Here is a 15,076-nt window from a genome sequence, read left to right on the forward strand (position 1 = left end):
ACACCCAGATTACGTAGAAAAGCTAGGGATACCCAAAGATGTAACTCTTAGAAGTGTAACTTTCAATCATTTTCAAGATTTAAATATAAAATATTTTAAAATATTTTAAAAGCCATTTTAAGTAATTACAGAAGTATTTGGTGGAGAATATTGGTGGAGAGTGCTGGATTCAGAAGTTTTGTATTGCTGTTTCCCAGAAAGTACATTAACACCTTAAAGAGAGATACTGCAAACAGTGCTAACATTTGAATTTTGTAATAAGAAGCTTCACAAACCTATGGCCAAAAATAATCTAAGAGGTTGGCTGACTAAAGGGAGAAAGATAATGGATTTAGCTGATTTTCACCGCCCGGGCAGCGAGCACAAACTGACTAAGCAGAAAATATAGTATAACAAGTTAAGTTGTATGTTTAAATAGGACTCTGTCAACAAAGTATTGCTATATGGCAATAGTCCAAAGTATTGCAAGTAAGAAAGGGAGATGTATCTCCAGAGAAATACAAATACACTTACCTTCCACCTGACGAACATTTAAAGGCTTGATGGTGATACATACTGTAGACCTTTGAGGTAAGTGCAGCTTGTACTTGTGACTAATGATTTCACCATCTTCTTCTAAGTAGAAGCATCCTTTGGATTGTGCACATTGCCATTCCTGGAAACCAAGCAAATATTAGATATTGCCTTGATCTTTAATCAAGATAAAATCACCTTCTCTAAAATATATTAATTTGATAACTTAATAAAACCTGAATAAAATACACCACAAGATACAGCACTCATCTTCTACTTCTTTGTTTAAAAATAATTTCTCAAATTGTCTTTTTTGTACCCAATTTTTGCAGAGCAGTTAGTAGCATTGCTTCACTTGTGAAAATGCTTGGAAAACATACAGATTACCCCAATGCTCAAACAGCTGAAATGAAATTTGAATTGCCACGAAGAATCAAACTGAACTCATTAAATTCTCTGAACTGTGTCATTTACCACTGAAAGGCTGGAATTTTTCTACATTAGTTCCATCAGGCCAATCAAGCAACGAACATAATTGATTAGCTGGACAATAAGGAGTTATTTGCTCAGACAAATCAAAACCACAAGTACTGGTCAAATTAAGCAGCTCTTGACTTCTGTCAAAGCTATTGGAAAGACATAAACTGAAAACTGCTGTCTTTGTGAATAATATGATTCCTAGAGAAGCCATGATTTTGCCAAGATGCTAAAACATCTACATGCTTCAAAAATTGGTTTTTTTAAACAGCAAGTCCCAATTTTCAATTTCAAATAACATTTTAATGATATTTATTTACCAAAATAAAAATAAAGTCCTTCTAGACATACTGTATGCCTTGAGGAATGGAAGACATCCTTGATTTGCCTTCCCTGGCCTGGATTAAGTCCATGATTTCTAGTCCCCTTCCTAGCAATGGAAGATAATGTTTCTGAGCGGGGCCAAGCAGCATGAACCTTTCAGTGTCATCTTAGCCACGTGGCTGTACCGATGCTGAGTGCTCAGTGTAACAAGTAAGCCAACACAGATTTGAGAAGAGAGCTTGTAAAAAATGGAGGAGGTCTGCATGCAACTCCCAGTAAGGAGGCTGACTACTAACTCCATCTGAGGCCAAACAGTCTTCAACAGAGTGCTACATTTCAATTCTCCTCGTACAGCATCTGTTTTCATCACAACGCGTTCACGCCCAGTTGATGGTACTTTACAGTCAATGACCTAAAGGTGTCAGGCAAGAACTGGACTTTGCTAGTGTACGTCCACCCAGGATGCCAAGTAACACACTTGGTCTACATGCAGCTCTGATCCTAAACCTGGATTTCTCTGTTCAGAGCTCTACATTTCTTAAGAATATAGATTTCTCAGGGACTCATGGATTTAAGAGCCTTCAGTCCTGTGCCACAGTTTTGCCACTGATTTCTGTGGAAACAGGACCAGCTCCTCTACACCAAACATTTCTCATTCAAACCTTACCAAATTCATCTTCATTATACTCCTTTGTGCTTTAAGAACTTTTTATAGTTTAGTCAAAAGAGAGAGAGAGGTGTACTTTGAGCAAACTCACCACCTGTGTTGGCACAGAAAAACTGCAGAATTTAACACTATCTCTCCATTTTCTGCCTCTGAATCACTCTTATCAGTTTCACCAAATAGCACAAACTCAGCTATGAAAAGAATCTTCACATTAAAGGAACAAAAACACAGCATCCTCAAAACATCAATGTGGATAAATACTGAATTCCAGATTTTACATACTGGGAAACTACCTTCATCTCAAAATGGTAAGACTACCCTGTTCTTTTCAAGAAGTTGACCTAAAAGCAACAATTATTTCAGTATCAGTACCCCAGTAGTTCTGGTAGCATAATGCATCATACCAATTTTAGATGTCAAATTCTGCTAATTATATTTGCATACAGGAGTATACAATATGGAGTACTTTTAAGTACAAATACGATATACTTTGCAACTCACTTTGTGCTGTTCTTTGGAGAAATTATTTGCAATTTTTAAAGAAAATTAAAGACTTTGCTAAGGAACCTCTAAGAGACTTTAAAAGTAAACACGCTTCCTCAGAGCACAGGCTATTAAAAAGACAAAGATCAATTAAGCTATCTAAAAGAAAGTGGGACATCCAATCCCCGATGGAAATTAAAATCCAAGTCCCTCCCCTCCCATAATCTCCCATAATCTCTTCCAGTTAAGGTAACATGTGGGATCCGGACCTTTGTGGAAACCTATGTTCTCTGCCATCAGAGGTGTGGAGGGAACAGGGTGCTGTTAGAGCAGCAATGATCTCACCTCATCTCACCAGCTACAGCCACACTGCGAAATAAAAGACAGCAAGATGCAAGGTGAAGCGTTCAACACCCTATCACCCATACTGTTTAGCTGTTAGCTCATTCCAAGGCTCCGTTTCAGAAGACAACCACCAGCAGTCTTCAAGAAAGCGTGTACATGGTTCAACAGATTTTTCACTTCAGGCACCACTTTCAAAAAGGAATATGGATGTAACTGCACTCGATTTGGTTTTCTGGGACCTACACAGTCTACGCCATCCCATAAGGTTTTACAACCTTGCACACTCCATGCCATCACCTGCCCCACAGCTTGTAACGTGTTCTTGGTTGGGATGCAGACACATAAAATTATGAATGGCACTGAAAAATATAATTTCTTAAGTCCACACCACCAATATATGAGTTCTAGGGGAAAAAGCAAGCTACGTGCCATTTAAAGGGGGCACAATCTGCTTGATAGGGTGCTAGGCCTAAGCCTTGTGGAAGTGAAGATACTACCTATGACACCTGGTCCACAGAGTCAGAGATCAGTCCCTGGTTACCTTTTACGTAGTGGTATAGACCTAATTTACAAGGCCACCTAAAAATTTCATACTGATCTTTATCCATGAGACTAGATTTCTAGTGATGAGATAAGCAAAAAGGGTCTAATCACAAGGAATAATCAGCAAAGAAGTGAACAGAGACAAAAAGTTACTGGGACTTCATGGTGAGGGTTAAATGTTGAGCAACAGATGGGGTTCTCTCAGTCAAACAAGTGGATAACGGGAGTTGATATTAACATTAGAGTCAACTTAAGTCAGTGCTGGAATGTGAATATGTAGTTTAGTCTGTTAAATCATTCCAAGTACTATTCCATTCTCTGTAAACTGTTTATTCCAATACTCGCGTGACTTCTAACTTCATCTAAAGCCTGTATGAGAGATTGAGATTTTTCCTTAAAACTTGACACTGCTGAGATAACTGGTTGTTAGCTCATTCAGTCTCTAAGCTTAATACTTTACAAAACTGCTTGAAAAATTAAAGACATTTCAAAAAGATCAAAGTCAAAAGGTCTGCTAATGAAGCAACGTGGCTGTTCTCTGAGACACAGAAGAGCATAACATGAGTTTAAACAGCAATCCAAGTGTGCTATAACTATTCAGAAAGATACTGTGACAATTTTCTTATACAAAAATGACTCTAACAACCATGTCCTATTCCCCCTTTCTCACTATGGCAGTGGTCTTCAAACCATTATCTCACAGAAAGCGCATGGAGCATAGCTTTGCCCTGTTTGTTCACCTTCCATTTTTCTAGCTGTTATTTCAGATGAAAGAATACCTTTTTTTACAGTTTTGCATTCAGATGGACATTGTTACAACAGGGACATCAAACAATCCAAGCAAGCAGGGAAAATATCTCCAGGATCAATGTTCTGGTTAAGACGTGAGCAACAGCAAGCAGAAGTCTCACAACACTTCAGGAATCGAATACTGAACTGTTATTCTTGCAGAGAGCATAAGGTGGCGCTGTGTTCCCTAAATTAGCCATGTCAAATTGCAAGCAGGTATGTAAATTTCAGAAGCTAAAAGATTATTTGCTGTTTGGATTTTAGCATGTCACTTCAAAGCATAACAAAAGTTGTCAAATAATAGCTAACGAAACGTAGTGGGAAATGTTTGTATTAGAAATCATAAAGAATTGTTCGGGACTACCTGCTGCTGCCAGTGCTGGTCACTGCCCAAATAACTCATTCCACTGCTGTTACAGTTTGAGTTATTATTGAATAGTCCACACACTCAGGCGTAATTCAAAACCAAAAGCAATGTTTGTGAGAGGAATCGTTTCTATGATTAAAGCAAAGAACTTCAGCTCAACGCTTTGTCTCATACAAAACCTGTTCCACAGTCTTGCTAGTTCAGCTGCATGAGGCTACTTCACGGATACGAGTGGGAGCAGATCACTGTTTCTTTCAAGCAAAAAAAATTTTCTCATGTATTTCTTTTGCTACCCACTGCGTGTACAGGTCTTTCACTCACTTCAGTAGAGCAGAATGCAAAGGTAAGAATCCTTAGCAGGGATAATTTAGCTACCCAACGCAGAGAGATGATTTTTGAACATGATACACTGCTTTCTTTTTTTTTGTTATTGTCTTTCAATCTTCACTAAAACCGACACAAAGAACACTTTGCAGAAATTTAATGTCTCCATTAGCCATCTTTTAATGAATTGTGATTCAACTACAGTTAAAGCCCAACAGGTCAGCATGTTGTTTATGCACATCTGTAGCACTTCCACAACGGTCTATTTTTTTTTCCCCCATATTTATTTATCTGGCTTTGAACATGCCACAAAACTCCACTGACAAAAAGAAAACACATGGAAGAATGTACTATGAATACATTCCATGTTCTCTAAGGGTTTTTAAGTTGAGACATTCATCATGTTTTGACTTCCACTGTTTTCTTCTGTCAGAAATGTAAAGCTGGCATGGGTCCAACTTCACAATGGCAATATTTTCTTACTGTCACTTACAAAGAAAGGTGAACGGCAGAAAAAAAAATCCTGAATATAAGATAAATAAGAATTTTTGGGTGCTAGATTCTGATCCGCACTGCAAATGAACCACTGTGTATTTATTCATTAGTTATGACAGTTTGCATTGTGCCCTTACTAGCGAGGGTTGAAAAAAATTTGTAGTTCTACTTACACCTTTTCATGTTTACTGATTTTGTATGTTTACAGTTTTTGTATGATGCTAATCAGTAGTAATCAATATCAATCAAAGTAGCTGCTTTTTTTTAAGTCAGTTCTTACTTGCTTGTACAAAGAAAGAGGAATCCAATAATGAGAAACTGTGCGATGGTTTTATATACTACACATCATTTTTGAACAAGGTGAAATTGCAGGTTAAATTGCATGGAGGTCCAGATACCTAAACAGACTGCAAAAAATTCCTCTGAGATTATGTTTTTAAATTTTAATATAGAACAAATGTCACTGTATAGCAATGTCGAAGATATAAAGGACTTCAGAGTTCAATAACAAATACAGAGTTGTTATTTGAAACAAAAATGTAACTCCTGAGAACAATCAGTTCAGTTTTCTAGCAGCAGTTATACTATGTGGTCATAACCATTTTTTCCCTTTTATACAGGAGTCTCAAGGTGCACATTTTTAATGTATCCTAGCAGTTTCCTGTTAATGTTTTATATTTCTACAGCTATTATTTTCTGTTGAAAGAAAACTAGTAAAGGTTCAGTCAAGACAGGGAAAACAAAGGAAAAAGATCAATATTAACACTCTACAAATATTGACTTAGCAAAGTGACTTTGTTGTCTTTCTCCCACGGGAATTTATATTGAATGAGTGATTTATTTAAAAGAAAATACTGATAGAACATATTATTCTAACTAAAAATCAATATTTTCAGGCTACAGCATATATTTACAAATTAATGCCCAACAAGCTGAATACGCTCATGGATCTGTTATTTATTTCCAATTACCTTTCATATAAAGGTTTATGATACACAACCTTTCAGACTACTTAAGCATTTAAAGTTCTCACCAACCTAATAAATTATTAAATTTTAAATTTCTCAAAAAGTCATTAAACGTTTTATCCAACAGTGGTTTCATTTATAAAAAACACACTTTGTTCTATTAAACCTTCACACCTGAAAAATTATTTTCAATAATTAGATGTCAGCAAAACCAAAAGTATATAAAAATGTTAATAATAATATGTATCAAGAAACCTCTCAGTTGTTTATAGCTGCCCTTGACAAACTATTAATAAAACATATGCTAAAAATCAGAGAAAAACGGTTTCTTATTTAAAATGCAATAACATATGTGCCTAGAGGAAAACAGCATAATTTCAAAGGGACTAGCTTACGTGATACCTTCACTGTGTCTGGCTCAATTAGCTTTGCATTTCTGTTGCTACTGGCACCCATGCTGATCGTGGTAGAAATGGATGCTTTGCAACTTTGAGCTGATGAGGGTCTTGAAGGAGTTTTGCTATCACCTATAAACATAGATATTTAGTTACAAACACATTATTTCAACCCACTCCTAGTGCTATTTATCACAAAGCCTCACATTTATCGGCACACAGAGAAAAACTAAATGACAAGAACATCAATCAGATAAGCTGACTTCCATTATAATTATATAAAATTTAATAATTCATTAGCCAAACATCTTTACTTCCCTAGTGTACATCCCAGGTGAATGGGCATAGGAATAGCAGAACCTTGGAATCCAAATCTGCCTGAAGGACAAGAAATTCTTACCACATGATTCCATTTAACTTGCAATCAAGGTAAATCTGTCCTAAGTAAGTAGGTTTAACCTGCTTCTAATTTAAAGTTATTTCTTTTCAGGACAGTGTAATTTCCCTGCCAGACAGCACATCACTTACGTACAGCTGCCCAATGCAGTTACTTGCAAGCCTTTACTTTCTGGTTCCTTATGTTGGGGCAGTTCTGCTAGCACAATTGTTGATTTAGGTACATAAACTCATTCTTCATCAGTGTTTTGTCATCTTTGCACCTCTTCAGTATTGCCAAGAATCGAAGCAACTTAAAGTAAACAGTGCACACTACTACATGCGAATATTTCAACATGTACCTTTGCAGTCTGTTAGCCTGTCGTCTTTTTCCAGTTTGGGAAGGTTATTAAGTATCTTTGTAAATTCAAGAAGAACATAAAACTCTCATCTTGATTGTGCTTGAAAAGTAGCCTCAATAATTGAAACAAACAGACTGCTTATTGATAAATGTTTAAGGTTTCATCTCTGATCTGGGAAGGAAATAAATAACTTGCTGTGTTGCAACATCTGAGAATTCATTTTCTCTCCTCCCTCTGGAGTCTGGCACATGAGAGTCAATGAAGTTCACCCTTAAGAATTTGAGAGCTTCAGATCACAGATGCAGCCAAAGTCCATTTGAACAGAGGGGTCAGATATTCTACCACAACATTTACACGATTGCCACAGTAGCAATTTGTATTAGTCAATAACACCCTCACCAACCTGAGAAAAATTAAACAAATACTCAACTGTTCATTGATCCAGAGCACAAACTCCAACAGAATGAAAACTCATTCATTTACATGAAATATAAATACCTTTTTTTGGTGCTAGTTTGTGATCAGTTTTCCTTGAGATTCTTGGTGATGGTTTTGACACCGGCAGCGTGATCCCTTCAGATGAGGTTTCAGCTTGACTTCCAAACTGCTGTTGCTTCAACCGACCATCAACTTCCAGTTTCTCTCGTGCAGTCTTGCAGCACTGCTCACTGGTTGTCATGTACAAGTCACAAAACTTCAGAGAAAGAAAAGCAATCTGGTAAGTGAAACATTCTCACAGTTTTAAGGATTAGACTGTAACATTAGTAAGGAAACGACAGGTCACTAGATGTAATGCATTTTCTCTTAAAGCACAATATTAATTTTAATTTTCATGAATCAGAGCACCACTCAAGTGACATAGTAAAATGAAGCCATGATTCAACAAGGAGGTCCAATACTGAATAAAAATTAAGTGCGACTTTCAACTCAAGAGGTGATTTAATTTCTTTCTAGATATTTGCAGACTGATTTTTCTTTAACGTATAATTTTTAATAGGGGGTTACTTTTCTCCTATGAAACTATATTTATGTACAAAGCTTTGTGGACTTTGTGGTTCAAAACTTAGTCATTACTTAGAGATTATGTCAAAAAACCTGTAAGATGTTGCATCTTGAAAACTAGATGTTCAACATATACAATAATGTCCCCCACATAAGAAATTATGAAATGTCACAGCCATAGCAGCTCTCGCTGATTAGCCAAGTTTGCTGTCAACTGTCATCTTCATCCTGCCATTCCTTCAGCTCTTACCTTCACACATGCTGTCAGGCTTTGTGCTTACTACTAGGCTCTGCCTCATACATGAAGTTCACTTGCAGCAAGTGACCTTTTCAAGGATAATAGCCAGCTAAAGTGAGTGAAACAGGAATATGCACCAGCCCATGTTCCACTATGTAGGCAGCTGAGAGGGGCCTGGGGTGAGGTCGTCAACAGACCAACGCATGGGGGTGGTATGCATTGTATGTGACAATGCTAATACTGCCAATAACACCAAGCCAGTAACAGAGGAACAAATAATATCACCCTGTGTGCCATACCTTGTTGTAGTCAAGTTTGCCACTGCAGTTAAAATCAGCTTGCTCAGTAATGGCACTCACTTCATCCCGAGTCATTTTTTCGCCTCTCTGCAATAAAAAGCAGCTCATTTCAGGCTCTTAATCAAGACTGCTGTTCACCTACAGCACACATTTAATAAAAACAGAAAGAAATATTCTTTTTAATAACCTTCCAGGGGGTCTTATCTTGCAATACATTTACATGGATTTTGATTTCAATCATCAAAATAGAGGTAAAAAATTACATCCCTACAATGCTACTAAATACTGAAGAGATTAACTGCATCAGTTCATGCAGTTTTGTGGTGTCTTCTGGAAACCTACTGTGAATTACAACAATTTCAGGAAATCTTCCAGAAACTGGGGAATCCCAGCTTTCAGTCATTCTTACTTGTACTGTAGCATACTAACAACCAAGAACTAACTTCATAATAGTTAGTTTCACTTCTTTACTTGAGCTATCCTATCTTACCTACAACGGGCCAGTCTACATCTGCAATGTAGTGCCCTAGAAGGGTTACTCCAGGCATGAATTTGCCTTGCACCTATCTCTACTTGGCATCTGTAGTGTGAAGCCAAAGCAATTTCTCTCCTTTTGGAAGTAAGTCTGAACGTGCACACCAGAACGCCATCTTGAGTGCCCCACCTGCAATGTGGACACAAGGAACATCTCTCAGGAAGAAAGCATGTCTTCCACAAGGTCCTTCCACAATTTCCTCTACACAGGTGCAGAGGGCTGTTAGCAGTGACACAGCAATACGTGATAGCTGTGCAGAAATCCACTTCACATCACTTCTCAGCTACAGATGCACAGTGTAAACTTGGGACTGAAAACAGAGGCGAATTTTATCGTTGGTAAACACGTGATGTGGACATATGGTCCCAGAGCCATAACGGATTGCAACAAATCAGGTCCTGATCCTCCCTTCTTTGAACAGCACCAGTTGCTCCTGCAGGCACATCTAGTAACTTCTTCAGTCTGGGTCTATATAAAGCAATGCCCTGACTTCAGGTAACAATACAGAGTTTATAGCTCTTCATGGCATAACTACTGTAGCACTCAACATCTGTTATTTCTGTCTTCCGTTATATAAAGAGTATTTCCTAACCATTGCAACCATATCTTTATGTTCATGAAAAATGAGGACTGAAGGCTCTGCCACAATGTTTGAAGTAAACAAATAATTTTTATTGGGTCAACCACAACAAATACAGTATGTAAATTGTTCCTTCCACCCCCCTTTGCTCTCCTCTACATTTCCTTCAAATTGTTTTATTCTCACTTTTGAGCACTCCACTAGAATTCTGCTACTAATCCATCTTCAATTGTTACTGTTCCCTAGTGTTTGTGCTGTGCAAGATGATTGGCTTCTACAACGAAGGGTTTCTTTTGGTTTACAGAGCAAAATACCTGGCAGAACAAAGAAAGAATATCACTGTAATCATCTGTGATGTACATCTGTGTAGTCTAAAGTCAGGGCATCAGCTCTGCACTGACCTGGAAGACTGTTTGCTTGCTTTGCAGATCCTCAGAGGACCTAGATTTTAATCTTGTCAACATTCATCATTCTAACATACTCTTGCTGTGTTCTTTGAAGTTTCTGCTCCTACAGTCTCATAATATCATCAAAATCACAGCTGCTATTTTAAAAAAATTATTTTCTGTCCTTTCAGATAATACAATCAAGCCTAAAAATATGGTGACAGTTCAGCAGCTAAATAAGAAGTTCCAGATATTTTAAAATGTCATTATTTTAAGCCATATTAATGACAGGTATAGGTAAGCCTTACGATACTTGCATGCTTTGGGCTGATAATGCGTAATCTCTAACAAAAGTATTGACCTGCCCTAGCACACCTTATCTTAAGACCCCACTGAACTAAATATAAGATCCAGTGAAGTCACTGGCGTGACAGAACATCATAGCTGTGATAAAACTAAAACACTGACCTTCATATTTTTTGTATAACTTGGATAAATGTTATTTTTTAATTTTGTATCTGGACACACATAGACAACTTGTGAGGGGAGAACAGCAAAGGTAGATCATTAATTCTCCTGGTAAAAGTTCATAACCCCAAAAAGCTGCAGGGGGGGCTGTGTAGAGAATAGAGGGATTTGCACTAACTGAACCAAGGGAGAGACATGTGCTTCCCTTTCATTTGCTTCACTGAAGTATTGATAGTGTTTCAACAACACATTCTGTGAAAGCATTAAAAATATTTTCTCTGCCAGCTTCCACCTTCAAGGTGCAATTGCTAAAAAGGACAGACAGGTTATGAACTGCAAGACTAAGGGGGAAAAAGTATAAGAAAGATCATTGACAACCACAGAAAATTGGACATAAGACTGCAAAAAAACCCCCAAAAAACCCAACCCAATAAATCATGAATCAGTTATCATTTCTTTTGACCAGGAATATGCATTTACACATTCAGAACAGTTTTAGCGTTTAAATTCCAAAATCACTACTAACAGTTAAAGATGGATAATTAAGTTTCTACTGATACCTACCGTTGTAAGAATTTTATAAAGTTCATCATGTAAAATATAGCCAGTGTTATGTGTGTCTATTTTTCCAAATGCTTCAAGCAGTTCAGTTTTTGTAGCTGGTTTTTCTTCTTTTAAAATAGCACAAAAATCATCAAAATTCAGCGTAGTCGTTTGTGAAGTCCAGTATTTATTAACTGTCTTCTGAGATGGATTTCTTCCAGCCTGTTGAAGTACTGAACAATAAAACACAATATTAACTATATATTCCAGCTGTCAGTAAAGGAATTTTCTCAAAACATCCTTTAATCACTTTCCATGTTCAGACTTTTTTTTTTAAAGCCCAATCAATCCAAGGGAAAAGCAGGTCTGAAGGACAGTTTTGCTTACAGTCTCAATCCTGTGCTCTGCTGATGCAGACTGACTGTGACCTTCCCTGGCCTGGAATTCTGTGATTTGTACCAGAGAGGCTCAAGCAGCCTGAGGAGCAGATGAGCTCACTCGCATACTCTTTTGAAAGGAGTCATGAAATGGACAGTGCCTGGCATCCTAGGTCATCCCTCCCGAACTATGATCCAGCAGAGATGACATATGCCACACTGCTGAGGATCACACCCACTTTCTTCTACAGAAAAGGGAAGAAACCAGAGAGCAGTCTGTAACCTTTTATAACACAGCAGTATCACAGGAATTATTTTGCTTACAGGCTCTGATCTGCAGCTTCCCCTTGCTCATGTGCACTGTTCTACTGAACTCAATGGGATGACTTCCTTAAAGAAAGTTACTGGGTTCAAACCATTAATTAAGCAAAATATCCCTCAATTCAAAGACAGCCTCCTCAAGTGACAAGTGTAAAATTCAGCCCAGTGTCTATATCCCTTGCCTTAACATCAAGAGCCTATTATTTGTAAGCTTGCACATTACTGGATCCTGTTTCTACTGAAATCCACATAAGTCTTTCCACTTACTTTGCCAAGACTGAGATCTAGTGTAGAATTTATCTTAAACAATATTTTATATCACATCTATACATTTGAACTTATCACTTCAAATTACACAACACGAATTTCAAATGTAAAGGGAATACCTGACACCAACAGACATACATGAAGTCCAACAGCCAATACCATACATGCAAGCAGTCCCACTGCTCCTACACCTGGCATTCTTCAAAATGAATTTGCCGGATCTAGTTAGCCTCTTAAAAATCTTTACTGAAAAACATCCTTTCATCAGTTTCCAGTGTGAAGAAGGTATTACGTTAAATTGAAATTAAAATCAAATGCACACTATCTGAAACTGGAGGGATGCTTTTATGTCTTCCCATATAATCAAGTTTTTTAGGGAGACACAAGAGATCCTTCACCTCTACCTAAACTGGCAGTATGATTTTTAGCCAGCTGACCAACGGCCAAGCCTGTACCAGCTAAGAGCAGTTAGTAGCATCTGTGAAATGAGGCGGTGGCATTGTTACAACGCTCAGCAGGCAGCTGTGTCACCATAAAAACAAACAAACAAAACCAGACACCTTTGCTGCTAATCTCCAATTGAATGCCAAGGACTAAATAAAGATCTCTGCCCTGTCACCTCTACAAGCGGAGTCAGGAGAACACAGCAAAGCTTATGTCTTTATCCGTGCAACGCTTGGGCACATAGCAATTGTTGAAGGATTTCAATGTCAAGGTCAGCCAAGGGAGGGTAGTTACCCTGTGTATTTGTGTGGAGAGCAGAGCTCCCTGGAACGTCAATATAGCGCAGTATTCACTTACATTTAGCAAGGTATCCTTCAAATATGCGACCAGTCTGTATTTTTATATATCTGGGGAGATCAGCACTTGCCATACCCTACATGCCTCCCAAGTTTGTATTTTTGAAAGTTCAGTTAGACTGTACCTTTTATTTATACTTCTTTAGAGACTGATTCTGCTAAATACCTCAAGTAATATTACACCACAGGACATGAAGCTACTATCTGTAAGTAAAACTCCTATGAGTAAAATTTCACAGGGCCAATCTCTAAGTGAATATTTCACGATTTCAAATATTAGCCATACGCCATGTAGCAAGAGACGCTGAAGCACTGGCACCACTCATTTGACAGATGCCAGAATTTACTTAAGATGCAATGGAAGTCCATAATCGCTCTCCATACTTAGAAATATTTTAAAATAAATTCTTAAATATCTCTGAAAAGACTGGGAGCCTGAGCCACTAACTGCGCTTTCTGAGTTGACCTTGAAACCAAAACGCCCAACACTTGCTATGTCGCGAAAGTGGCATATGGATAGAGATGAAAGCCAAAGCTTATATAAAAGAGATGGCATTTGTTCACACCTCTCCTATCTTAAACTCCAGATTATCCCAAACTACCATCAGGATGTTGTAAAGGCACTTTTATTACAGCTGAGAAAGCCTGGATAACACCAAGTCACATGCTGAAAGAATGTGCTTGCTAATGGGCAGAATTTCATGTACTGGTATCGGGAAAGAAGCTACCAACAATCAGTGCATCAGCTCTTAGTGCTGGTTTCCATGCAAAGACCTCATGTATTTCACACGTGGGCACTGCAGCCATTAGTGAGAAATTTATTTCCTCACATCTGCAGACAAAAATAAGGTGACTAGAATTATAAGTAAATTATTTGATAGCATAGCATGTTTTTGCCTTTAGCTGTTGTTTGGGTTTTTTATTACAAATAACTGCAATGCCATAATACACACACCTTTTACTGGCATCATAATCTATGAGGAAGACTTGTGAGAGCAACCCGTACTATCACCAATCCCAAGTGCATTCTGAGCTGCACCCCGAAACCCACAAAATTAAAATCTTTATTTTTTAAATGATACATTTTGGTTCTCTTTGTCTAAATGAGCATTTATGTTCTCATGCTTTCTTTGTCAACCATGTTAGCCGAAAACATTTTTTCCAATAAAGCAAGCTAAGATTTTCACATAATCACGGAACTCCGGGTAAAAAATAGAACTGAAAGACACTTTTGTGGGTTCCCTAATACAATCCCTGCTACTACATACAACCACAAAACCATACAACTTCATACAACTTTTTGACGAAAGGACAAAAATGCTCCAAGTAAAAAAGAAACAACACAAAAACCCCACAAACCTCAAACATAGTAAAGCATAGCAGTTCTAGGATTGCGTACAAGACATAGTAAAGTTCAAATTTCTCAAGCAAATATAATATCATCTGGCAACAGTGAAACCTGTTTCACAACTGAAACAGGTTATTACTCAGTCTTATTTTAGTTCTTCCTCATCTTGCTCAGACACTAAGATATATTATAAAGAAATCAATTTCCAATACACAGTCCTAACTACCATTTTCCAGCTACACTTTTGTAACTTTCCTAACAATTCCATGCAGGGAACTTTGAAATTCCATAGGTTTTCTAAACAAATTTTGTTAAGCTCCACAGCTTTGAGTATCTACTAACATGTTTATTTAGTACATTTGAAGCATTCAGAGATTTGTTTTTTCCTATTGTACCGCTGACAGCAATACCACTAATACATAAATATAATACAGATGAAAAAAAATGTAAACTTTTTCTTTCAGTCTATAGGAACATTATAATTC

The 15,076-nt window shown here is 37.5% G+C and overlaps 1 protein-coding gene across 4 annotated transcripts in view; it reads right to left on the bottom strand.

The window, feature by feature from the left end:
• Positions 1 to 15,076, bottom strand: part of EFCAB7 (EF-hand calcium binding domain 7) — a 29,951-nt gene that overhangs the window by 11,111 nt on the left and 3,764 nt on the right. For 3 of the 4 annotated variants that reach the window (XM_075424309.1, XM_075424308.1, XM_009931325.2), the window contains 5 exons: positions 11,500 to 11,711; positions 8,967 to 9,053; positions 7,926 to 8,121; positions 6,698 to 6,822; positions 514 to 655 (listed from right to left, as the gene is read on the bottom strand). In XM_075424309.1, the coding sequence (XP_075280424.1) occupies positions 514 to 655; positions 6,698 to 6,822; positions 7,926 to 8,121; positions 8,967 to 9,053; positions 11,500 to 11,711 (762 nt within the window). Of the gene's footprint in view, positions 1 to 513; positions 656 to 6,697; positions 6,823 to 7,925; positions 8,122 to 8,966; positions 9,105 to 11,499; positions 11,712 to 15,076 lie in introns of those variants that run through there. The other variant, XM_075424310.1, reaches the window with a different exon arrangement.

This window comes from Opisthocomus hoazin, chromosome 6, assembly GCF_030867145.1.
Source record: "Opisthocomus hoazin isolate bOpiHoa1 chromosome 6, bOpiHoa1.hap1, whole genome shotgun sequence".
Classification (NCBI taxonomy): Eukaryota; Metazoa; Chordata; class Aves; order Opisthocomiformes; family Opisthocomidae; genus Opisthocomus; species Opisthocomus hoazin.